At 34.1% G+C, this 26,847-nt stretch overlaps 1 protein-coding gene across 13 annotated transcripts in view; it reads left to right on the top strand.

Annotated features, from left to right (window-relative positions):
- EHBP1 (EH domain binding protein 1) overlaps positions 1-26,847 on the top strand; it is a 333,981-nt gene that overhangs the window by 102,718 nt on the left and 204,416 nt on the right. For all 13 annotated transcript variants that reach the window (XM_082358000.1, XM_082358003.1, XM_082358004.1 and 10 more), the window contains exon 6: positions 26,328-26,509. In XM_082358000.1, coding sequence (XP_082214126.1) covers positions 26,328-26,509 — 182 coding nt within the window. The remainder of the gene's footprint in view (positions 1-26,327; positions 26,510-26,847) is intronic.

Here is a 26,847-nt window from a genome sequence, read left to right as displayed (position 1 = left end):
ACAGAAAAAAAAAATCAAGTCTGTTTTTGACAAGAACCTTTGGATGGAATTAGCAAAACACACACACACAACAACTTTTAACACAGCTCAGGCCTTTTCTAATTTATGAGTTTAAAAATTATGTTTTTATTTTTTTCAAGGCAGGCATATGTTAACAAATCAAACAGTATGGAAGAACTTTTACTGAAAGTCAACATTCTCCTGCCCCTCTGTTCCTACCTCCAACCCACTCCCTTGAGGCAGCCTCTTATAATTGCTTCAGATTCTAGTTCTTCAGGTGGTTCCCTCCATGCTTTTAGTTCTATATGATATACTTGTACTCTATTTCATGATTTATCAACTTTAGACAAGAGTTATTGAATCTCCAATTCAAATTGTCTATGCCTAGCTAGCAGCAGTTTAGAAATACAAATACTAGTTATTCCCTGCCGATTCCTTCAGTTTTTCTTTCTCAATAAAGTTCCCCAAGGGATTAGTACAGTTTCACCATTGTGCTCACCATTGTTCCCACCACCTCCAGAACTGGTCTCATCCTCAAGCCCCTCTTCACCATCTACACCTGCTCACTGATTCTTTTCCACTTTTCTTCCTTGTTAAAACCTGTTTATTCTTTGACCCTTTTTGGTATTAAAGTTTGGATAAACTGTAGATTCAGATTAGAGAAATTTTAGATTTTTCCTTTTTAAAATATACAAAATTCATTTAAAAAGTATCTGTATAACCCTAAGTTGTTGTCTTTTGTTTTATTTTAATTTTTTTCCTATGGGTCAACGGCCCTTGATAAAAAGTAGGTTTTCTTCCTTCCCTAATAGATAGTAGCGGGGCATAAGGATTTTGATCTTAAAAAACAAAGAGCAGGTATGGTATAAATTTGGCTTGATGGATTTAAGATTTTAGCATTCTTCTCAAAGGACTCTTAAAGTAATATATAAAGAGAAATAATATATTCTGAAATGTCAGTCTTTTTCATCCTCTGCTCCTTCTTGGCTCAGCTGGTCTTTTCTACTCTTTTCCCAGTAAACCTCTTCAACAAAATTCATCTCCATTCTCCATCTTTCCCTAGTAGATAATTCCAGTTTACAGTGGTTATCAGGATAAAAATGGAGCTTGGTATTTAATTTTAGGACTTTACTTTTACTAGAATACATCAATTACTTCCAGAGATTCTAGTGCTGACTTTAGTTCTTTTTAAACAGCTTGTTTGGACACTGCTTGGAAATATGTGTGAAACTGTGACCCTTTCTGAATCTTCCTTCTCAGCATCATATGAATAACCTTTGTTAATTTCTGTTGCTCTGAAAAAGCCAATTGTATCTCTAAAGTTAAGTCAGAATTCCTGCCTTACAAATAGGGATATTCGGTTGTGGATCAAGACTACTAGATTATCTTTGAATTGGTTTTTTTGATTGTCATAAGAGTTACAGGTTTTGCACTCTAGGGTGTGAAATGCTTTGCCTTTTAAGGTAGCCTAACTGTACTCTGAGGATCTGGCATCTCCTTTCTTAGTATATATAGACAGTAGGATTTACTGTTATTCTGCCTAATCAAGTATCAAAAAATAAATATCGTTCTGTGTTTCCTGTTTCAATCCCTGTACTAGTTGAGTTTTTTTTTCCTTTTACAGAATATAATATAGTATATTGATAACTTGCTTTTTTAACTTTCTTTATCAAGTAATACATATAAAATATATTTTTCATGGCAGTGTACTGTTTTCTAAGGAATCAGTATAATTCCTGATTTTAAATGAAGAAATAAAATTTTTATTTTCTATGTTTCCATGTTTTTAGGCTATCATTATATTATTAAAATTTTAAACAAGAAAGAACTGATCAAATCTATTAGAAATATTGAAAATTTTGCTATTGAAATGTCATGACCATAGAACATTTTCTTTCCCTACGTTTTTTTTTTTAATTTTTTATTTATTATTTATTAATTATGTTTATTTTTGGCTGTGTTGGGTCTTCGTTTCTGTGTGAGGGCTTTCTCCAGTTGCAGCGAGTGGGGGCCACTCTTCATCGCAGTGCGCGGGCCTCTCACTATCGCGGCCTCTCTTGTTGCGGAGCACAGGCTCCAGACGCTCAGGCTCAGTAGTTGTGGCTCACGGGCCCAGTTGCTCTGCGGCATGTGGGATCTTCCCAGACCAGGGCTCGAACCCGTGTCCCCTGCATTGGCAGGCAGATTCTCAACCACTGCGCCACCAGGGAAGCCCCATCTTTCCCTACATTTTAAAGGGAATTTTCTTCCTTTCAAAATAAAACAACTGAACTACTTCAGAAACAGCTAAATAAGAAACTTAAGCCTACACCTACTTTATGCCTCACAAATTTGGAGTTAATTTTTTAGAATTCAGAGGGCAGTAATAGTCATGCAAATGAACATGAATTCTGACACTGAAGCTACCCATGCCATTACTATGATCTGAAAAGCTACATCCAATTCTTAGTGGAAGACAGTGGGGTCTTGGGAAACAAAAACAAATGTTGAATCTCTGTTTTATTTTTTAAAATGTAATGTCTTAAATAACAATGTCTTTTCAAAGTATTTGCGTAAACTTGAATTTTTTCCTTGAAATTATTTATTTTTACCAAGCTTTCAATAGTAAAATAGGAAAGTCAAAAATTTCCACTTTTTTCATTATTAGTTTTTAAAATTAATTTTTTTTGAAAAATAACAGCTGGCCAAAGTTTATTTTAAAAACTAATACGAAAGAGTAAAAAGTAAGTTGGTCTCCCTACTTTGTTCCTCTTTTCTTTTTCTCAGAGAACTTAATATTAGGTTTCCTATGTATATCTCCAGAAATACACACATCACCTTTTAAATACACAGCAAAAAGCATAATAATAATATTTTGTATTGCTTTTTTTATTTAACCATATATGTTGATAGTTTTTAAGTATACAAGAAACACACTGTTAAATTTTTACTCTGTCATTATTTTTCCCCACATAGAACTTATACTTTTCATTGTTAGGGTTTTTAAACGTAAAGTTTTAATCACTAATGAATCATGCCTTATTCAAAGTTGCAATGCAGTTTAATACTTTAAATTCTACAGTATGTACCATTTACAAAGCACTTTCTTATATTTTATGTTACTTCATCCTCTCAAAAACCCTGTGAATAAAACCTAAGGATAGCACGTTTTATTACAGGTTTAATGATGTTCAAATTTTTATCTTTCTTGAACACCTCTTTTCATGACTTCTGATTTCTTCTAATTTTTAAGAACAGGCAGAGGCAAATCTTTTCCTTTGTCTTCTCAGTTTTCCCCCCTCCCTCGTCCCCTTCTCCGGAAACACACACACACATACACACACATTTTTTAAACCTAATGAATAGAGGTCCACTTCCTTAGTTTTAGCTTCCCTAGCTCCTGTGAAACTTTTGAGCCCCGTGCGTGAAAGGATCCTATTTTCTTAAAAAGAGACAAGCATTTAGGAAAACCTAACTAAATAATCATTCCTTTTTTGTCCTATGCAAAGCATATTCTGACTGTTAAAATATGAACATGTAAACATCATATACAGATTGCTATTTGTGTTTAAAAGAAGTGCTCAGGGAATTCCCTGGCGGTCCGGTGGTTAGGACACTGTGCTTTCACTGCCCAGCGCCCGGGTTCGATCCCTGGCTGGGGAACTAGGATCCCACAAGTCGAGGGGTGTGGCCAAGAAAAAAAAAAGTGCTCAAATACTGCTTACAGTTCTGACTCTTAGCTATGCATGGCTTTTGTGTCAGATCACTTTGCATGCAGTAACCTGGTGGTAGTTGTTGTTGCTTGTATTATAATTTGAGCACCAATAGCGCACTAGATGCCACACCAGACACATCCCAGCCCTACAGGCACAATTTGATTGGCAGAAAGCTCTTCCCATAGAATGGTAATAATTGCATAAAAGCCAAAGGAACTGAATTGAAATTTTTATCAATAGTTAACCTGAAATAACCCTTGCTAGATAATGTTCTCCAAGTAAAAGTCTGTTTAAGACTTTAGTTTCAAAGATAATACCTTTTAGAGTACTTGCCTTTACTGGTATGTTTATGCATAAACAAAAATATGCTAGCCAAGTGTGCTGCTGTATTATATGAAGGACCAACCAAGTTCGTTTCACTTCAACACAACTCCTTTTGCTTAACAGGCAAGCCTCTTGTCTTTTTAATAGTGGATGGAGGACACCTAGACATGAACTCTTTTCATCCTAAATCTACCTCAAAAAAAACAAAAAACAAACAAACAAAAACAAAACCCTGCAAATGAAAACAGTACTAGACCTGATAATAGGATTTAAACTCTTTTAGATATGTCCTGATAAACTTGTAGCAAGTTTAAACTTTCTGAGCCCAAGTTTCCTTCCTCATCTGAAAACAGTGTAATTGCACCAGCCTTACCTATTTAACGAGGTGTTAGTGAAGATCAAATAATTATCTCAAAGTAGGTCACTAAACAAATGAGAAAAATGGTTATTAACTTTGTAAGTGCTGTTAGAGCAGCTGGTGTGAAAACATAGGTTTTTTTTTTTATAAAGGGTGTTAGAATATGTGGAAATAGGGAAGGAGATATAAGTGGAATGAAATATAATATTTGTTTCATAGAAAAATATTTTTCTGTGAAAATCTCTTCTGTAGCTGCAAACTGCCAAGTGCAGCCAATTGTCTGCTTCTTCAGAGCCTTTTTAGTATAGTGGTTGGAGTGGTTAAGAGTGCAGGCTTTGGGACTTCCCTGGTGGTGCAGTGGTTAAGAATCCGTCTGCCAATGTGGGGGACACGGGTTCGAGCCCTGGTCCGGGAAGATCCCACATGCCACGAAACATCTAAGCCCGTGTGCCACAACTACTGAGCCTGCACTCTAGAGCCCTCAAGCCACAACTACTGAGCCCAAGTGCCATAACCACTGAAGCCTGCACGCCTAGAGCCCGTGCTCTGCAACAAGAGAAGCAACTGCTATGAGAAGCCCGCACACTGCAACAAAGAGTAGCCCCCGCTCACCGCAACAAGAGAAGGCCTGCAAGCAGCAATGAAGACCCAACGCAGCCAAAAATAAATAATAAAGAAATAAATTTTTAAAAAAAGGAGTGCAGGCTTTGGATATTCCTAGCTGTGTAGTCCTGGGAAAGTTGATGAACCTCTCTGTACCTCATTTTAGTCACGTGTAAAATGAGAATAGTAACATACCTATTTCATAGGAGTGTTGTACATTAACACATCTGCTTAGATTAGTACTCAACACATGGTAAGTTGTCATTGTAGTGAGTTTTGTTGTTATTGATCTGACTTAAGCAGCAGCTAGAATTATAGAAATTCATGATGTAAGAAATGCTTAAACATTTTCACTGCAGGAAATGGTCTGAGCAGTATGTTGTCATATGGTCTCTTTAGTCTTTTCTGTATGTGAAAAATAGTCTTCAAGCTTTTGTATTAAATACTTTAAAGAAAAGAACTCTACATGTGATTAGGATTGGGGAGATTATACAATTCTTACAGACAGCTGTGTAGTAGATCCTGTATACAAATAGTGTTATCCATTATTGCTTATTGAAGAAGTTTCCTATAACCAGATAACTTATTTATTTTAAATGGTGGTAATTTAAGGTGTTGAATCTTACATTTTAATAATATTTCTGATTTGTAGCTGAAAATGTTAACTGATCTTTGTATTATCTCTTTTTTTTGGTGCTATATTCCAGAGAATTATACCTTAACTGTATATGATTGTTCAGTTTTAAACTTTAATGGTTAATTATGACTTTTCAACTTCAGAAGATTTAAGTTTTTTTTTTAACACCCTGGAGCTGAAAAGTACTTTTAGAAATCACCTACCTACCTTCCTGCTCTTAGGCAAAGCTGTACCTAAAACATCACAGAAAGCTATGGTAATTATCTATATGATTTTTTTTTTTTAATCTGAAGAAAGAATATCCTACAACTTGCCCTGAAGCAAGCTCAACACTCAAAAATATTTAGCTAAAGTACTTAATTATACTGGAAGCTATGAAGCTGGGGCATCAATATGAGGACTAGATACAGAGTAAAGAGTTACTCTAACTTTTCATATTCTTTTAGTTACCTGTAGGCAGAAAATAACTTTTTAAAAACACTTAATCCACTTGGTTCAAAATCAAGTAAATGTTTGTGAAAACTGTATTCCATGGCACCAGAATCTGGAAGTATAAGAAAAGAAGTATGTACTCTAACAGTGGCATTTTATCCGTACCCTGCAGATAGGTTTGGAATTGGCCATACGAGCTGCTAAAATAACTACCGGAAGATGGATATGAAGGCATTGTATATGACCACCATGTCTCGTTTAGAAACCACCACATTCAAATTCAGGCATAGATTCACCACTTTAAAAGTCCTCGTGTGGTAGAATGCGTAGGTGCTGTTTCATCACATAAAGGAGAAAACATGCTATCTCTAACTTAGAAAGCCTAAAATATTCAATAGTTTTTTATGCTAGTCGTGTGCATCCCATAATTGGGTTTTACATCTCTTCTCCACTTCCTTGCACAAACTGAATGTTCCTTGTCCTTTTTGTAGTGATGGCAGTGATGATGCTTGAACTTTAAAGCTATATGAATGATGATTTAACCCTAGATTGTCCTCATGTATTCTAGTGTCCCTGAAAAACCTCATTTACCTCATGTTTTTAAATGGTGTGGTGTGTCTCTGGTAGTAGATAACCCAACTTTCCTGTCTTTCTTTATTTAATGTTATTTGTAACACTGAATCAATATTGATCCTATAAAGAATGTCAGTATCAGAAAGGTTTTTTTTTTAATGGTGTGAGGATGGTGATTTTTAGCTGCATACTATATAAAATTCCAGGACTTGTTTACTAAGATTTTTCTGGTTAAGAAATTTTAAAGACCATTGGATTGTGTTTTATATTTAACAACTGTCCAGACACTATATAAACTGTATCACTGGGAAAAAAATCTAGATGAAGTAGTTGTGAATTGAGCTAAACCAAGTTGATCATTTGTAAATCTTAGGGGTTTTCTTTTTTGTTTTGTTTTTTTTTCTTTTGGTAGATAGTGGTGACCACTGAAAAGTTTGAAGGTGTTTCTTTGCAATCTTACTATCAGATTATAAAGAAATGACTACATTCTGCCACATATAGATGTTTTTTAAACAAACATTCATTAGCATGCAGGCACAACACAATTCATGACAACCTGTACTGTAAAATCCATGAATGAAGAAGCTTTGTGCTGTCTTCATTTCGGCATTCAGACCATAACCTTGCATGAAAGGTTCAATAAAACTAGCATTCACAAGGCAAAAGTCAGTTACCCTTCTAGTTAGCATCAGGCACCCAGAAATGCCCCCAAACCAATGGCTAGATACAGGACTGTAAAGGGGATCAACTCTGGGCACCATCTCTAAAAGTAAAAGCTATAGGTCTTGCTGGATTTTTATCCTCTATTTAGTAGTAGAGAATAACTATAAAATATTTTATCTAATTTACAATTCCTTGATATTTAATTTTAGTAATGAAACACACTTCTAACACTCATCTTGTTAGCCAACAAGCTATTTTACTTATAAACCCCATTTTTGATATTCGCTATGCTGTTAGCGGTGTCTCAAATGTTGATCACATTATGGATAAAGTGCTTATGATTACTGTATCTGTCTGATACATTGCTCCCTCCACCTGGCTTCTCAATTAGGACAGTTGATTGCCTGTGAAGTTGAAGTTTATCTGACACATTCATATCTATCACACCATCTATGCTTGTATTGTAAGTATATTACTGACATCATAACAGGAATGTTGTTAAATATTTGAAGTGGAGGAAATATTATTGTAATGCTTGTCATTTTTCAATGTGTTTTTAAATTTTTTAAATTGTGTTTTAAACACATTTAAAAAATGTGTTTAAAAAATACAATTGACCCTTGTACAACTCCAGGGGTTAATCTGCTTATAACTTATAGTTGGCCCTTGGTATCCCCAGTTCCTCCAGATCCAAGAATTCAACCAACTACTGACCATGTAGTACGGTAGTATTTACAATTGAAAAATATCTTTGTGTAAATGGACTCCTACAGTTCAAACCCATGTTGTTCAAGGTCAACTGTACATTTGATCACTTTAATTGAAAATACGTATGATCAGTTTACTTATTCACTGATGCTCTTTTCTTCATTAGAGATTTGAGATGTGGCTTTTAATTTTTTTCATACAACTCTTAGTAAATTTATTATGTTTACGTGTTTGTTATTAAGTAGTATAATTTACTTAAACTAAATTTTGTTATCATTTATAGCCCTTCATATTTCAGAAAGCTTATATATTTGAAGTTCACAAGTACATTGGTTAGTTTTATATTTCTTAACCGGAGACCAATATCATTCATTATCTTTTTAGAGTAAAGTTCATGCATTGATTCAGAAATTACTAAGCACCTGCTATGTGCTGGGAATTGTGTTAAACTCCAATATAACTCTCAAACTGTAGTATGTATTAGAATCATATTGGGAGCTTGTTAAATCTCCTCAAGTGAGATCCAGGACTGTATTTTATCAAATATCCCAAGTGTTACTGCTGAAGGTGGTCTCAGACCACACCCTGAGGAACACAGCCCAAGAGATAACTGATTAACCAGACTAAACACCTGCCTTGAAGAAGCTCACAGTCTGGTGGAGACAAACAAGGAAGCAGAACTAATGATTGGTACCATATGGGGCCAGGTGCTGGGAATTCTAACTCTGGCTGAGAAACTAAGGAGACTTTTCAGAATACTTAATTCCTTAATTTGGTGGGTCTCAGTGTGGTGGTTGGTGGAGTGTGGGGCATTTTTGCCCCTTGGGGAACATTTGGCAATGTCTGGAGACACTCTTGATTGTCATGCTTTGGTGGGAGAGAGGTAGAATGTGCTCTTGGCATCTAGTGGATAGAGGCTAAGGATGCTGCTCTACACCATTCAATGCATAGGAAAGCCTCCCCTCGCCAAACAAACAAACGGGAAAAGAGAAACCCAAAGAATTATTTGGTCCAAAGTGCCAATAGTTCTGCTGTTGAGAAACCCTGCCTTAGCTTAATTATGTTTTCCTTTGTCCCCTCTCCCCATATACATATAACTTTTAGAAATTATGAAAGTATTAAATAGAGTAAATGATGTTAAGTATAAATAGGTGATTATTGTAAAAGAGTCAAACAATAAACGTATAAAGTAAAAAAAAAAAAGGAAAGTTTGGGACTTCCCTGGCGGTCCAGTGGTTAGGGCTTCACGCTTTCACTGCCGAAGGCCTTTGAAAGTCCAGGTTCGGTCCCTGGTCGGGGAACTAAGATCCCACAAGCCGTGCAGCACAGCCCCCCCCCCCCACCAAAAAAAAAGTTCTCTCATAATAATTGTTCTGGACATATTTTTCATGAATTTATATAAACATACATATATTTTGAGGTTGTTAGGTTTCTGTTTTGTTCTTAAATGGGATCATACTTTACACATTGTTTTATGACTTGCTTTTATCACTTAACAGTGTGCAGTTTCTACACAGTTTTTCATAGGACAGATGGATGGCTTAACCATTCTTCTGCTGATGGATGTTAAGGTAGTTTCCAGTATACTTGATGGTGTTATAAATAGCACTTCATTGAGAATTTAGGCACATGTACATGATAGATTCCCAGAAACAGAATTGTGCAGTCAAAGGGGACATTTATTTTATTTTCATAGTTTTAATGCCAAAGGAATATCCTCATAATAGGCTGTAACTGTTTATATTCCTACCAACAGTGATTGAAATGGATTTTCCACACCCTCAGCAACACTGGATATTACTAGACATTAATTTTGTTACTCTAATGGGTGAAAATACTATCTCTTTATCATTCTAATTTGTGTTTCCCTGATAACTAGAGAAGTCGAGTATCTTGTTATATGTTTACTGGCCACTTATGTTTTTCTGTGACTTGCCCAAGGATACCCATTGCCAATTTTCAGTTGAAATGATTATGTTTTCTTACTCATTTGTAGACCTTTATGTATTCTATACATTATTTTTTATATATCTTGCAGATATTTTCTCCCTACCTGTCACTTCTTTTTAATTCCAAAAGGTGTCTTTCACCACATAGAAACATACTATTTATATGTTCAAATTTGTGTCTTTTCTTTTATGCAGTACAGTGTAGTGGTTAAGTGTACAAATTGCAGAGCCAGGTCACCTGTTTTCATATTTCAGCTCTTCTGCTTACTAGCTCTGTAATCTTGGGCAAGTTACTTCATCTTTTTGTGCCTCAGTTTCTGTCTTTAAAACGAACTAGTAATAGTATTTACCTCAGGATTGTTGTGAGAAACAAATGAGATATTACAGTAAAGCACTGTCACGAAGTAAATACTCTATAAAAAATAACTTCCATTGTCATTTCTGCTAGTTTTGTGCCTTATTTGAGAAGGTCTTCTGTGCCTCAGAATTATAAAGCTATGTCACCACAGAAAAATTGAACAGCATTTACAATTGGCAGAATATTATCAGAGCATGAAGTGCAGTTGGGGGTGGGACAGTTGATTTTTCTTCATATAGAATCAGAGACAATTTCTCAACGAGCTTCGCTGTGTTAAAGAGTTTTACCTTTATCCTGGAAGCAGAGAAAAACCTTGCCAAATTATATGCATGAAATAGTTGTGTAAAGATTCCCACTTTTCTTAAACCATTATGGAAGGAGAAGTTATACAGTGAATAGTATTGGTACTATTTAGGAGGAGGAAAAATTAGCTCCTTACCTCAGTGCAAAAGGAATTCCAGGTGGATTTTATTGAAGACAATAAAATAATCGAAACTAAAAGAGAATAAAAGTGAATATTTGTTGAATCAATGGATAAAGAACTTTCTAAGCTTCTAAGCAGTGGGAAAGAAATCACTGAGGAAAATGTACATAGATTTGTCTACATAAAAATCAAAACTAATATATATTTTAAAATCATATTAAGACTTATTGTTGGCTAAGGTCTACCAGTCGATGGGAGTATAATTTGGTATAACTTCTAGAGGACAAATGGCAGCCATATAAAGTTTTTAAATGTGCATACTTTTGATCCAGTTATTCAACCAACAGAAATTTATCTTAGTGAAATATTTAAGTATGAATGTAAAGAATTAACTAAGAATTTTCACCTGGTTATTGCTTATAACATGAAAAATTAGAAGCAATCTCAGTGTCCAAAAATATGAGATTAAATTATAATGTCCATAGAATGGAATATTTGTAGCCATTGTAAATAACATCATGTCAAAATATTTATTGATGTAGAAGTATATTCATCATATTTTAATGAAAAGAGTAGTTTATAAAAGAATATGTACAGTGTATGATCTGATTTTTCTTAAAAATGAATACACAAATAAACTAGAAAAACAAATAACAGTATAAAAATACTTAGCTCTAGTGCTGGGATTATGTATCATTTTCATGTGCTTTTTTTACTTCTCTGTGTTTTGTTATTATTTTTTACAGTGAACCTGCATTATTTGTGTACTAAGGAAAATATAAGGTTTCTAAATCATGAGATTAAAAGGCAAAGCAGGAAGATACTAAATATATTAGCAACAGAAGTGGCAGACAAAAGGCTAATATTTTCAATATTTAAAGAGCTCTAGAAATTTTTTTTTTAAGGGCATGACTAGTTTTACAAAAGAGAAAGTATAGATGGCTAATAAACACAGAAATATATTCAAGGTCATGAGTTATCAAAGAAACACAAATTAAATCAGTGAGATACAAGTTTTCTCTTAACAGTTTAGCAAAGATTTAAAAATATGTAATAGTGCTGTTGTGGGTGTGGTGAATGAGACGAGCGCTGTTATACATGGTAGGTTAGAACTTGGTGTGATTTCTTTGTAAAGCATTCAATTACTTTATTCAGAAATTCCATTTCTACAAATCAGTCCTAAGAAACAGTCAGAAATGCCAGAAATATTTTGGGCATAAAAATGTTCATTGCAGCATCATTTCTTAGTGACATATGTGAAGTGACTTAAATGTTAATGGGGACAGTTATGTACATTTGTGGTGTAACCATAGTTCAGAATATATGCAACTTCTAAAATTTAGGTTTACAAATTTATAATGTTAACTTTAAAAGACATAAGATTTTACAAGCAGTATCATCTCAACTATTTAAAAATAACTAGAGAAAATATGTCAAAATATTAGCAGTGGTTTCAGCTAGTTGGTAAAGTTTTGAGTGATTCTTTTTTTGTACTACTCTCTGTGTTTATAATTTTCTGTTATGAATTTTCTCATAACGAGAAAAAAAGGTATAGCATTAAAACAAGTGATCATCCTTAAAGAATTATGGGAGATGAAACCTAGGTGTGTATGAGACTAGAGAAATCCCAAGGCTATGGCAGTGGTCTGTTCATAGACGTTGATGCTTGAATTTAGGAAAGAGTGGCATTGGAGATGGAAAGAAAGGGTCCAGATTCTGGAAAGATTTAGCAGTTAGAGACAACTTGGTTTGGTGAGTCCTGAGAGTGGGAGGCTTGATGAATGGCGATACAATTCACTGAGATGAGAACTCAGGGAAGAAACAGCCGAAGGGATGGAGAGGAGTTCAGTTGGGCTATGTTGTGTTTGTGATGTGGGTGAAAATAGACAGTGGGCACTTGAGTGCTTAGGTCTGGAACCCAGGAGTAGGTCGGTCAGTTATGAAGATTTGGGAGTTATTATCAGTACAAACATTCAAGTCCTGGCCATGAATAACATAATCCTTGAGTACCAGGTCTTTAAACTAACAAATGATTCTAACTCCCTTAGAACACCTACTGAAAACTTATTTTAAAATATGGTAGTGTAGTTTCTGTTTAAGATTAAAAAACTGCATACAAGAATATGAGTAAACTTTTAGTGGCTTTCTTTAGGATTACAGGGTTGATATAATCTGCTGTTTGGCAATTTTATAGTAGACCTAATTTAAGGTCTCTTTTATATATATATATATATATATATATATATATATATATATATATATATATTTTTTTTTTTTTTTTTTTTTTTTTTAATTTGGACAGTCTGCAACTTATGTAGATATTTGACTTAAATACTTTAACTTGTATTTTTATGTATATCTGGAGTTTCCCTCTATTTGAGAAGGTTGAGGGTTTTTTTATTTGGATATTTTTAGAGGGATTTTAGATTTTATTCTAAAATCAATATAATAATTTTTATAAATGTTTTTAAGTACATATCTAAACTGATTTTCAATGTTGATTCTTTCAATTTACATTTGTGCTACCAAACTCTCTTCCATCCAACCATCTAAGTTGGTTATTTTAGCTGACATGGTTTCTAATTAAGTCTTTGTGGTTGAGAGAGCTCCTTATGGCATGTCTGCTTTAGCATTTAATTGCTCCATGGACTCCAAATTAAATTCTATAGTATCCCATCTTGGTCTGCTGATGAAGCAAAGATCTTTTGAGCATGGCCCAAGAAATGCAGTGCTTGTGACAGCTCAGAGGACTTAGCATCACAATTTTGAAAAAGTTAGGACAGTTTGACTTCTAGATTGACTTTTTATCATTTTAAAATAAAATTTAAAATGTTATCACAGAGTTAAATGAGAGAATGCTAGACACCAAATAGGCTCTCAACAAGTATTTGTAGAATAAAGCCAAATTGTTGACCTTGATATTGTAGTGCACCAAATTATTTTGTTTTAGAAAGAACAAAGTCTTGGGAGTTTTTAGGTTGAATTTAAATGAAAAGTATCAGGAAACAAATGTGATAACTGTCAGAGAAGATATAAAGTGTTTTTGCACTGGGGTGACAGCTTAGATTAAGAAACTTCGAAGGTCTCATCTAGTTCCACGTTATCTCATTTGACAGTTTTGGTTCTTGAGTCAGTAGAGAAACTGGATGTTTACACAAATACTTGGGTGTGTTAGTTCTTTACTAAGAAATAATTCACATAGTCATAAGACAGAGGGCAAGATCTAATAACTGACTTTTAAGCATTAGTCTGATCACATGTCTTTAGAATGCTGTTTCGAATTCTAGCTACCTGTCACTTCATTTCTTGGTTTTCTGATTCAGTAGTACAGAATCAGAACAGAATTTAGAGTTCTAATAGACAAGAATGAACAGAATCAGGCATTAGACTGTGAGATTCTAGAAAGGTATGTGCCGCAAGCATTGATTTACCATCAAGTACTTACTGCTTGCTTACGGTGATGCTGAGACATAGCATCTAAACAGGCAAAACAATAAGAGAGTGGCATGATTGCATCGATGATCACAGGTTCACATCTAGAGAATTCCAATAAAATAAATTCTTAAACAATCCTAATAAGTCATTAAGAATTACTAAATTGAAGAGCTTAGGTCAATGTGAGACAAGTGAACCTGGTTGTGATGGTTATTTCTTTATCAAAATGCTCAGTTCTGTTCTTGTAAAATTCAAATAAAGAATTCTGCTTATGGCAATGTGACAGACTAGATAGCATGAATAACACCCCTTTTGGAAAACAGCTAAAAAGTCAGGTAAAATATGACCAAGTGATATTTATAAATGCACTCTTGAAGTGACCCGGATAGAGAGAACCCAAAGAAGTCTTTTTTTAAAAGTTCAAAGCAGGATGTCTAGAAGCTAAGCATTCATAGTAGCTTTCCCACTGAGGGTTTCCACTAAACCCATGACTTACTACTTTTACCACTGCATGAAGATGCAGAAAAAGTCTGGTATCTCCCATTCCCCCAAGATAGAATGTCTAATAAGATCCTCTTGTTGCACAAAATTGACATCCCAGAGCTATACCATCAGTGTAAGGATGAAGAAGAAATGAACTCACTGCACGGAAGACAACAACAAGGAAAACTGCCTCTTCTATCCTTAGCATTAAGGGGTAGAAGCAATATCATCCTTGAAAATTTATAGCCAAGATCTAGCCCTTACATGGGTTTCACTAAATATATTCTTGATGTTATAATAAAATTATTATTAAGTTTTGTCCCTTGAGTACTAGTTTTTTTAATATTCTTTGTGAGAAAAATAAGTATGCAGAGAGCAGTTATACTGCATTGCAAAGGACAAAGTTATTCAAGAAAAAGCACTTGTGTGATTGAGTTGTAAACTAAACTAAACACATTTTTATCCTGGAACACCATTTTTACTTGAAAAAACAGCTAAGAGTTAAACTTGTTATTCACACTTGGATATTTATTTGGTGAAGGTTTTCTTGAAACTGAACACAGTGAGCCTGCTACTTAAAGGTTAAGTGACTGAAATTGTTCATTGCCAATGATAAAATTCAAGCTTTCAAGTGAAAATTAGAATTGTGAAAAACTTACACTCACCACGTTAAGTTTGATAGTTTCCCAATGCATAAAGATATATGTGATGGAAAAGGTGGTGATAAAAGCAAATGTAGTTATTTTGGTATTGTATAATGAAATGCGTCAACATTTATAATATGTGTAACTCAGAGAATTAGCATTTTCCAAATGACCAAAGTGTATGATGTTACAAAATTATGTATGAGTAAAAAAAAAATCATTCAACATACATGATAGAGCATTGGATTTTAATTTAACAGAGTTTGAAAAGTTTATTGATATGATTTCAGATTCCACATTACTATTAGCCTTTAAGAAACTACCACTGTGGGGTTTTTCTGTAGTATCAAAGAAGACCCTGAATTATCAGCGAAAGTCATTAAAATACTCCTATCTTTTCCAACTACATATCTGTATGAGACTGGATTTTCTTCAAATACTTTAACGAAAACAACATATCTCACAGATTGAATATGAGAGTAGATATGAGAATCCAGCTTTCTGCTAACTGTACATTAGAGAGATTTTAGAGATATTAACACATTAAGACATTTGTAAACATGTAAAACAGTGACAATCCTCTCATTAAATTGTTTTGTATAGAGAGTATACAGAAAGCAGCAGGCCCAGATGGGATCACTGATGAATTCTATAGAACAGTTAAGGGAGAAATTATTATTACCAATTTTCTACAGTCTCTTTCAGAGGGAAGGATGTTTCAAGAAAAGAAAACTACATACCAATAGCTCTTATAAACATAGGTGCAAAAATCTTCAACAAAGTATTAGCAAATTGAACCCAACAAAGTATGAAAAGAATTATACACCACCACCAAGTAGTTTTATCCCAGGTATGCAAACCTGGTTCAGTATTTGAAAATCAGTTGATGTAATTCATCACATCAGGAGATTAAAAAAGAAAAATCATATAAATATATCAATAGATGCAGAAAAAGCACTTGACATAATCCATCAGCCATTTATGATTAAAAACTCTTCAGCCGGGCTTCCCTGGTGGCGCAGTGGTTGAGAATCTGCCTGCCAATGCAGGGGACACGGGTTCAAGCCCTGGTCTGGGAAGATCCCACATGCCACGGAGCAACTAGGCCCGTGAGCCACAATTACTGAGCCTGCGCGTCTGGAGCCTGTGCTCCGCAACAAGAGAGGCCGCGATAGTGAGAGGCCCGCGCACCGTGATGAAGAGTGGCCCCCACTTGCCGCAACTAGAGAAAGCCCTCACATAGAAACGAAGACCCAACACAGCCATAAATAAATAAATAAATAAATAAAAATTAAAAAAAAAAAAAAAAAAGCTTTGACAGGATCAAGGAGAGCCACTAGTAAAATAACAGAACTCTGATATCATTTATATGTGGAATCTAAAAAAATGAGACAAAAGAAGTTATTTACAAAAAAAAAAAAGAAAAAAGAAAAAGAAAAACTCTTCAGCCAACTAGAAATAGAGGGGAACTTCTTAAACTAAATAAAGAATATCTACAAAAGCCCTATAGCTAACATTATACTTGATGGTGAGAAACTCGAAGCTTTCCTGCTAAGGTGAGGTACAAGGCAAGGGTGACCCCTTTCACCACTTCTTTCCAACATCATACTGGAAGTCCTTGCTGATGCAGTAAGAGAAGAAAAGGAAATTAAAAGTATACAGATTGGGAAGGAAGATATAAAACTGTCTTTGTTCACAGAATACATGATTATCTATGTAGGAAATCTGAAAGAATCAACAAAAAACCTCCTAGAACTAATGAGTCATTATAGCAGGGTTGCAGGATACCAGGTTTATATACAAAAGTCATTTGCTTTCCTATATACCAACAATGAACAAGAGGAATTTGAAATTAAAAGCATAATTCCATTTATATTTTATATATTATATATATATTATATATTTTTATATATTATATTTATATATTATATATTTTATATATTTTATATATTTATATTATCACTCCCCAAAATGAAATACTTAGCTATAAATCTAATAAAATATATACAAGACCTATATGAGGAATACTACAAAACACTGATGAACAGAATCAAAGAACTAAATAAATTGAGAGGTATTCCATGTTCATGAATAGAAAGACTCAATATTGTCAAGATGTCACTTCTTTCCAACTTGATCTATATATTCAGTGTGATCCCAGTGAAAATCTCAGCAAGTTATATTATGGATATCAACAAACTGATTCTAAAGTTTATATGGAGAGGCAAAGACCCAGAATACCCAACACGGTAGTAAAAGAGAAGAACAATGTTGGAGGACCAACACTACCTAAATCCAAGGCTTAAAACAAAGCTATAGTAATCAAGACAGTATGGTATTGGCAAAAGAATAGACAAATAATGTAACAGAATCCAGAGCTCAGAAAGAGGCCCTCATAAATATAGTCAACTGGTCTTTGACAAAGGGGCAAAACAATGGAGCAAAGGTAGTCTTTTCAACAGATGGTGCTGGAGCAACTGGACATCCACTTGCACAAAGATGAATCTAGACAGAGACTTTACACCCTCCACACAAATTAACTCAAAGTGGATTATAGACCTAAATGTAAAATGCAAAACTGTAAAACTCTGAGAAGATAACACAGGATAAAACCTAGATGACCTTGGGTAGGATGATGCCTTTTTAGATACCACACCAAAGGTATGATCCATGAAAAAATAATGGGTAAGTTCGACTCCATCAAAATTGAAAGCTTTTGTTTTGCTAAAGAATGAGAAGACAAACCACAGACAGGAGAAAATATTTGCAAAAGACACATCTGATAAAGGACTGTTATCCAAAATATACAAAGAAACAAATAAGAAAACAACTCAATTTAAAAAATGGGGCAAAAACCTTAAGAGGCACCTCACCAAAGAAGATATACAGGTGACAAATAGGCATATGAAAAAAAAGCTCCACATCATATGTCATTAGGGAAATGCAAATTAAAACAACAAGATACCACCACACACCTCTTAGAATGGCCAAAATCTGTCACACTGACAACACCCAATGCTGGAGAGGCTGTGGAGCAACAGGAACTCTCATGCATTGCTGGTGGGAATGCAAAATGGTACAGCCACTTTGGGACAGTTTGGCACTTTCTTACAAAATGAAACATACTCTTACCATATGATCCAGCATCTCACTCCTTGATATTTACCCAAAAGAAATGAAAACCATTGTCCACACAAAAACCTGCACATGGATGTTTATAGCAGCTTTATTCATAATTGCCAAAACTTGGAAGCAACCAAGATGTTCTTCAGTAGATGAATGGATAAACGTGGTACATACAGACAATAGAATATTATTCAGTGTTAAAAAGAAAAGCCATGGAGGAGCCTTAAATGCATATTACTGAATGAAAGAAGCCAATCTGAAAAGGCTATATACTGTATGATTCCAACTAATTGATGTTCTGGAAAAGGCAAAACTATGGAGACAGTAAAAAGATCAGTGGTTGCCAGTGGTGGGGTGTGGAGGAGATGAATAGGCAGAACACAGAGGATGATTAGGGCAGTGAAATACCCTATATATCATAATGATGGGTATATGTCATTAAAAATCTGTCCAAACCAATAGAATGTACAGCCCACAAGTGAGCCCTAAAGTAAACTATGGACTTTGGGTGATTATGATATGTCAGTGTAGGTTTATCTGTGGTAAACAGCGTACCATTCTGGTGAGTGATATTGATAATGGGGTAGGCTGTGCATGTGTGGGAGCAGGAGATCTATGGGAAATCTCTTTACCTCCCTCTCAGTTTTGTTGCACACCTCAAACTGCTCTAAAAATATAGTCTTAAAAAAGAAAGTATATATATTCTTCATAAAAATATGTTAACGTATGAGTTTATTAGTTATGTTTGAATGAACGAAATATTTTCTAAATTTCTGATATTTTTTAATAGGGCAAATATTGACAGGCATAACCCACATAAACAAAAGCTCTTTGTTGTTCTCAATTAAAGCATGTAAAAGGGTCTTGAGATAAAAACATTTGAGAACCGTTCATCTAAACTCTCCAGTAAAAGACAGATTATCAGACTGGATTCAAAAATTTTCTGGATACATGCTATTTACAAGAGACAATCCTAAAATAAAAGGTTATATCAGAAAGAGCAAGAAGAGCCTGTGATGAAGTCTGTGAGCAGCTTCTCAGTTCTTTCACTTATTTATTTTTTGATTTGTGTCCTTTAGAAAATGTCCCATAACCTCACATTTGAAATTTCTACTGCTCTGTTTGTCCTTATCACATAGGAAATACCATGATTTGGTGCGATAGGTGACTTTGCATAAAAATGATCCTGTTGTGAAAGTAGACAGCAGTGCATGCATACCAGTTAAATACTTTAAAGACCCATGAACAATTATGAAAACTGATCATGAGTCAGGCTATAAAGCTTGTCTTAATACATTTTGAAAGATTAACATTACAAAAATTACATTCTGTGACCCTAGATCAATTAAATAGTAATCATTACATAAAGATAAGTAGAAAAACTCCATAAAGAAGAAAAAAGTTTATAAACATCTTGTGAGTCAAAGAACTTGTAGTGAAAGATTAGAAAATATTTAACTACAGAATAACAAAAATAATTCATACTAAAAATGTGAGACATATTTAAAGCAGTGCTTAGAGAAATATATAGTCTTAAATGCTTACATCAGGAAAGAAGAAATGCTCAGAATTCAGGAGTTAGAACAGAATATACCCAAGGAAAATAGGAGGAATAAAGAGCAGCAGAAACTACTGAAATAGAAATATACATTCACTCCAAAGAATCAAGAAAGCTAAGAGTCATTGATTTGGAACGCCCAATGAAAGAGACAATTTATAACAAGCATTATCTAGGAACAAAAGAGTGTGAGAAGGCACAAATAGTGCTGGGAATAAAGAAATGTACAAAATGATAGATTCTGCAGAGATTAAAATAGTAAAAAGATATTTTAAATAGTTTTATGTTACTAAATTTGGAAGCTTGGCAGAATACTTATCTAAACTGATTTAGGGAGACATTGTACATCTACCTCTGTAATCATTAAAGAAATTATATCAGTAATTAGAAACCTTCCCCAAAAGGAAGCAGGCTCAGGTAACTTTGGATGTTTTTTGAATGTTTCCCAGGAATGTGGAGTTGCTTTAATTCTAGAAAATCTACTAATTTACCACATTAATCTGCCATAGATTCAAGGTTAAAAAAATCTTAAATTATCCCAAAAGATAAAGCTTTGGTAGTTAAGGCAATATTGTCTTGTTGTGAGGTTAGAACAATTGGCTAGTGGTACCAAATTAGAAATCATTGACCTGTATATTGAGACCAGATTTTTGGTAGAGTGGGCATTGTAGATGGGGGAAAGGATGGATATATGTGGACTATTTAATAAATAGTGCTGTGATAATTATTTACCCATAATTTTTTAAAAAGTGAAATTGGATCCCTATATGAAAACATACACAAAAATTAATTCCAGATGGCAATGACTCTTAAATATGAAAAGCAGAGGTATAAAAGTTTTGAAAGAGTGGGAGGAAAGCTTTATGACCTCAGGGTTGGGAAGATTTTCTCAAGCAAAATGCAAAACCACAAATCATAAAGGAAAATGTTGACTTTGAAATTGGGTTCATTCAGAAGATTCCACAAGGAATGAAAATACAAGCTAAAAACTGAAAGAAGATGTTTATAGCACATATAAGTGACAATGGATTCGGTACCAGAATGCATATGTAATTAGTAATCAAAAGATAAACAGCATGGTAGGAAAAAGTACAAAAGATTTCACAGAAGAGGAAACACATGACCAATAAACTATGAAAGGATAATCGATGCATCAGTAATCAGACTGCAATTAAGACTGTAATGAGGTAATATTTAATAATCTCAGTTTGGCAAAAATGAAAAAGAAAATACCAAGTGTTGATAAATGTGGAACAATGGAAACACTTAGGGAATGTAAATTAATAAAGACACTTTGGATTACAATTTGACATTTTCTGGTAAAGTTGAACATGTACATATCCTATGACCCATTCTAGAAATATGTCCTAGGCAAATTCTTGCATGTGTGCACGAGGATATAGACATAAGAATATTGATAGCTTTGTTAATAATTCCATATAAATAAATAAAACTCAAGCAACCATGTTCATCAACAGTAAAATGGATAGGTAAACTGTAGAATATTCATGTAATGGAATACTAGGCGCAGTGAAATTTAATGAATTACAGCTGTACACATCAACATAGATATCAAGAACTTAGTGATGAACATAAGAAACAAGTTACAAAAATGTTAATGTTGTTTCATTATAAAAAGTTAAAAAGCATGCAGAACTAGACAATATATTCTTTTTTCATTTTTTGTTGTGGTAAAATATACATAACATAAAATTTACTGTTTTAAATATTTTTAAGTGTGCAATTTGTGGCATTAACTACACTCACAGTATTGTATGACCTTTACCACTGTCTGTTTCTGGAACTTTTTCATCATCCCAAACACAAACTCTTTACCCATTAAATAATAACTCTTCATCTCCCCTCCGCTCATTGCCTGGTAATCTCTGTTCTACTTTCTGTCTCTATAAATGTACCTATTTCTCATATAAGTGGAATCATACAATATCTGTCCTTTTGTGTCTGGCTTATTTCACTTAGTAAAATGTCCTCAAGGTTCATTCATGATGTAGCGTGTGTCAGAATTTCATTCCTTTTAAGGCTGAATATTCCAATGTATGGATATACCACTTCTTGTTTATCCATTCATTAGTAATATACTCTTTAGGGATGCATACATAGGTAGTATTCCTTTTTTGAAAATGGGAAGGGAAGAAGTAACCCAAAATTCAGGGTCTAGTCACCTTTGGAGGAGGGAATGGGACGGATGCAATTTCAGAGGGAAAATGAAGATTTTAAGGTACTGGTATTGTTCTATTTCTTAAGCAGGATGGTTGGTACAGGATGTTCATTTTATTATTCATTAAGTAGTACTTGTATATTTTATACTTTAGTGTGTGTGATGTATTCCACAGTTAAAAAAAAAACCTCAAATGATAATGCCATTAGTTTAATTTTCAGTGTGTTATAAAAAACCTGATAATTAAGGTATTAGTACATGACAGAAGTTTTTAGAACATTCTATGTAATAAAGCTCTGAAAAATCATAAAATCTATGTAAGCTCCTTCTCTCCTTCCCCCAACCCCTAGTTTTCTTAATATGGGAGAAAGAGTTAAATTTCTAGCAGGTGGTTTATTTTATTTGATGTTTTAATAGGTAGAGAAAGTCAGTCAAATATTTTAATAGGAAAGGCATTATATTAATTGTATTTATCTTGGGGTACATAATAAATGAAACATTATATAATGAACTATTCTGTAAGAAGACCCTAACTTGAATAATTTGGACAAGAGATGTTCTCTCCAGATGTTCTGGTCCATAAATATTAATAATAAATACTGTTTATTAAATACCTACTATATGCTAAAAACTCTACTAGGTATTTTCATATGTTACTTCAAGAATTTATTTAGGACATATTTCTAGGATGGGAATTATTGCTGAGTCGTAAAGTATTCATCTGTTCAACTTTACGAGGTAATGTCAAATTGTTTTCCAAAATGGCTGTATCCATCAAAACTCTCTCCAGTAGTGTTAAGAGAGTTTGCCTTGTCCCTCATCCTTATTAACACTTGGTATTATCCAAATTTGAAAATACTTGCCAGTCTGAGAGTGTGAAACTGAGGCTCAGATACGTGAAGAAATATGCCAAAGATTAGCTAGAGAATAAGTGCTGGTGTCACATTCTAATTCAGATTTGTCTGATTACAACTGTAATAAGGTGGATTTCAAAGAAATGGAAGTATATAGGCTAAGTCTTTTTTATAACAGAGAATACTTATGAAAAATGAGATTAAAATTTCTTTTATGTAGTAATTTCCTTAGGGGAAGTATTTCTGAAAGTGTGATTTTCGATTAACTGGATCAGAATCACCTGGTAGAAGGAGTGTGCTTATGGGAGGGGCAGGATGGGAATTGGGAGGAGGGGGGTACTTATTAGTTTTAGAAATGCAGCAGATTCTTGAGCCCATCTCTAGTTTTACTAGTTCAGGATCTCTAGGGGTGAGATCCAGGTATCTAAACTATCTAAAGCTTTCTTAGTTTTATTTTTGTTTTTTAATAAGCACTGAAGTTTAAGAACTTCTGCTTTAGGGATTTTGAAGTAATTCCCCAAATACTGCCAGGTTCACATACAAACAGAGGTATAAACATGGGCCCAGAGTCAGAAACTTAGTCTTAGACATATGTAAACATTCACTTCTTATTGACTTCTGTTATCTAACGTGCTTTCTCTAAGGGTTCCTCTTACTGTTTCTTTTATTTCTCTCCTCTTATCCAACCTTCATGTGAAATGAAATAGCATTAGGACGTTGACAACAGTATAATTCTCTAAACTCTCTCTGCCAGGCTGATCCCTGGTGTTTTAAGGAAGGACTAAAGTGTATGAAAGACATATAGCAGTGCAATCGTTATTTTATTCTTCTTTATAGAACTGATGATAACAATGATATCAATTTTGGGTGGGTAAACATATAGACTTGATGGTTATGAACAGTGAAGATTCATGGAGCTGGTGTTAGAGCCATGAAAGATCTTTATGGCTTTGTCGTTATTGTTCTTGTAAAAAATGCATTTTCTATGACTAGCTAATTTTAAAGAGGAAAACAATGACTGAGCTGGGTAAAGAATTACTAGAAACATCATTTAGGCCCCTTTTCCCATCAATGATACAGACTCTAAGTGAGATCCTATGTTAATATTAGAAATGGATGTTGTAGACTCAAAAGAGCTCTGTTCTGCTCACCTGCTCAGACCTTACAAGGGGCCATTTTCATTGTTGCTGAGCAAGTAATTGCTTAATTAAGTGGTACAGCTAATTCTATTGTGTTTAGAATTTAGTAGCTTTCATTTCCTTTTGTTTCAGAGATACCAATATACCAAATACTTTAAAACTATCTGAGTTCAGCAGAAAACCTTTCTACGTAATTTTTACCTTAAAAATGAAATTGACAGAATGTTAATCATCAAAACTCTAGATTTTGCAGGAATCATCTTTAAACTAGGCTTTCAAAATTATGCTCATTTCCAAGTTATCTTAATTTTTAATAGTTTATTTGGTTATAAAATTAAATAATTACTCTTAAGGGATCAATGTCATATTTTGTGAAACAGATTTGTTTAACAAACCTGAAAATAATATGTAGCAATTTGTATGTCATGCTTTCAAAACAGAGGCTTTAAATCCTATATTTTATATAGTAGTTGTTAGCTATTCTAAAGGTACAATAAGAGATTATTGTTCATATCAGTGTAATAAATTGATACTCCCTGATCGTACTTTTTCATTTTGCACATTGTCAGAACCTTGGACCTTAATCTTATTCTTTGATTGACAGTAGCGACCAGGGAAAGAACACTTGTATTGTTTGGGATAGTCACATCTGTTCAACTTGATTCAGTTGAGGGTATTTGCATATTCTTAAGTATTTCTTCTGAGAGGGCTTAAATCCTTCTCAAGTGCTTGATGCATTTTTGAAATTCATTCATAAAGTCTCTACATGCACTAATAGTTCTGTATAATATTGCTGTGCATAATCTGACAGATAAGACCACATTTTAAAACAAGGTATTCTTTAGGGATGCTACGTTACATTTTTACTTGTTCTGCTGGCAGAAATGTCATTTTTTTTGAAAAAGGCCATTTTAATATTTTGATTAAATTAGTATATCCTTATTTTAGGCAAGTTTGTCAATCATAGGACAAATAAGGATTTATTAAATAATAATTCAGAAGTTAATGGTAGTTTTTCCTGCCTTGGTTAGAAAATTGAGTAATTTTATAGGAAACCATTGTAGGGTTTGAATGGATATCTATTTGGTCTCCTTATTTTATAGGGAAGATTACCAAGGCTCAAGTTTACTGACTTACTCAAGGTCACACTGCTTGGAAATTAGGTTTTATTTTAGGTCTGAACTCTCAGACCACTAAAGCCCAAGGATTGCTGGTATATGACTTTGGGTTTACGTTATTTATAAATTACCCTATATCTAGGATTTCCCCCTACCATTAGAACACATAGTCAGGGATTATGTCTTATTCATCTTCATATCTTTCCAGAATTGACACCATGTCTTATACATAGTTAATGCCCAGCCATTGTTTTGCCGTTCTGTTTTCGTTATTTTCCTAGGCTATTATGCTATAAAGGATAATTTTGAAATGAGATAGCTTATTAATGGAATGTTAAACATCTTTGATAGCAAATAAGTTTCATTTTGTGTTCCATTTCTAGTGAATTGGCAAGAGCTGTGTGGAGAAGACTTGAGATCTGCTGGGGTCGATTAGCAGTGTCCACCACAGGCATAGGATCAGAGAAACCAATTCTTTCTAACTTGATTTATGTGATCTTAGGGAAGGAAGAGAGAACTTTAGACTGGAGTGAGCAGAAAAGGCCCTGGGAAGAATTAAGTCTCAAAGTACAGGATAGATAGAATTCAGCGACTGCAGAAAAAACGAGGTAGAATGCCACAGAGGCTGGGGTTCTATAAGAAACTGGAATTGTTCAGAAAGAAGAGATATCACTAGGGTACATTAAATATAATTAAAGTAAGGAAAACAATTGTTGAGTACTTTTGACACCTAGCCTTGTGCTAGATCCTCTTTTTACAGGAACTCTGGAGACGTTCGGTCCTAGTTTGCGTTCCTTGCTTTTCCTTTCCTGAGATATTTAGGATTGTTCTAGTCTTCCCCTATTTCTCTGAGCCAGCTCTCTCCAATTTTTTATCTGCCTTACTTACTTAAAGATATGAAAGTTGTGATATAACCTTATTACAATTTTTTTCAATATTATGTTATAGGAATTCATTGGAAAGGGAAGTCTCAACTGCTATTTAATCATATTATTAAAATAACATTCAAAAATATTTGGCTGTAAAGTAAATAACTCCAAATTACATAATGATTTTTTACCTTCCAGGAATCCCCTTCTGGTCGAAGGAAAGCTCTTGCTACCACCAGCATCAACATGAAACAGTATGCAAGCCCAATGCCAACTCAGACTGATGTCAAGTTAAAATTCAAGCCATTGTCTAAAAAAGTTGTATCTGCCACTCTTCAGTTTTCATTATCTTGCATTTTCCTTCGGGAAGGAAAAGCCACGTAAGTTTCTTTTATCAAATAAGCTACTTTAGAGTATGTTTTTTTTTTTTTTTTTTTTTTTTTTTTAAACATCTTTATTGAAGTATAATTGCCTTACAATAGTGTGTTAGCTTCTGCTTTATAACAAAGTGAATCAGTTATACATATACAATATGTTCCCATTTCTCTTCCCTCTTGCATCTCCCTCCCTCCCACCCTCCCCATCCCACCCCTCTAGGTGGTCACAAAGCACCGAGCTGATCTCCCTGTGCTATGCGGCTGCTTCCCACTAGCTATCTATTTTACATTTGGTAGTGTATATATGTCCATGACACTCTCTTACCCTGTCACATCTCACC

This window comes from Balaenoptera borealis, assembly GCF_965194805.1.
Source record: "Balaenoptera borealis genome assembly, chromosome: 15".
Classification (NCBI taxonomy): domain Eukaryota; kingdom Metazoa; phylum Chordata; class Mammalia; order Artiodactyla; family Balaenopteridae; genus Balaenoptera; species Balaenoptera borealis.
Note: the sequence above shows the minus strand (reverse complement) of the source record. Positions and strands in the feature narration are given on the sequence as shown.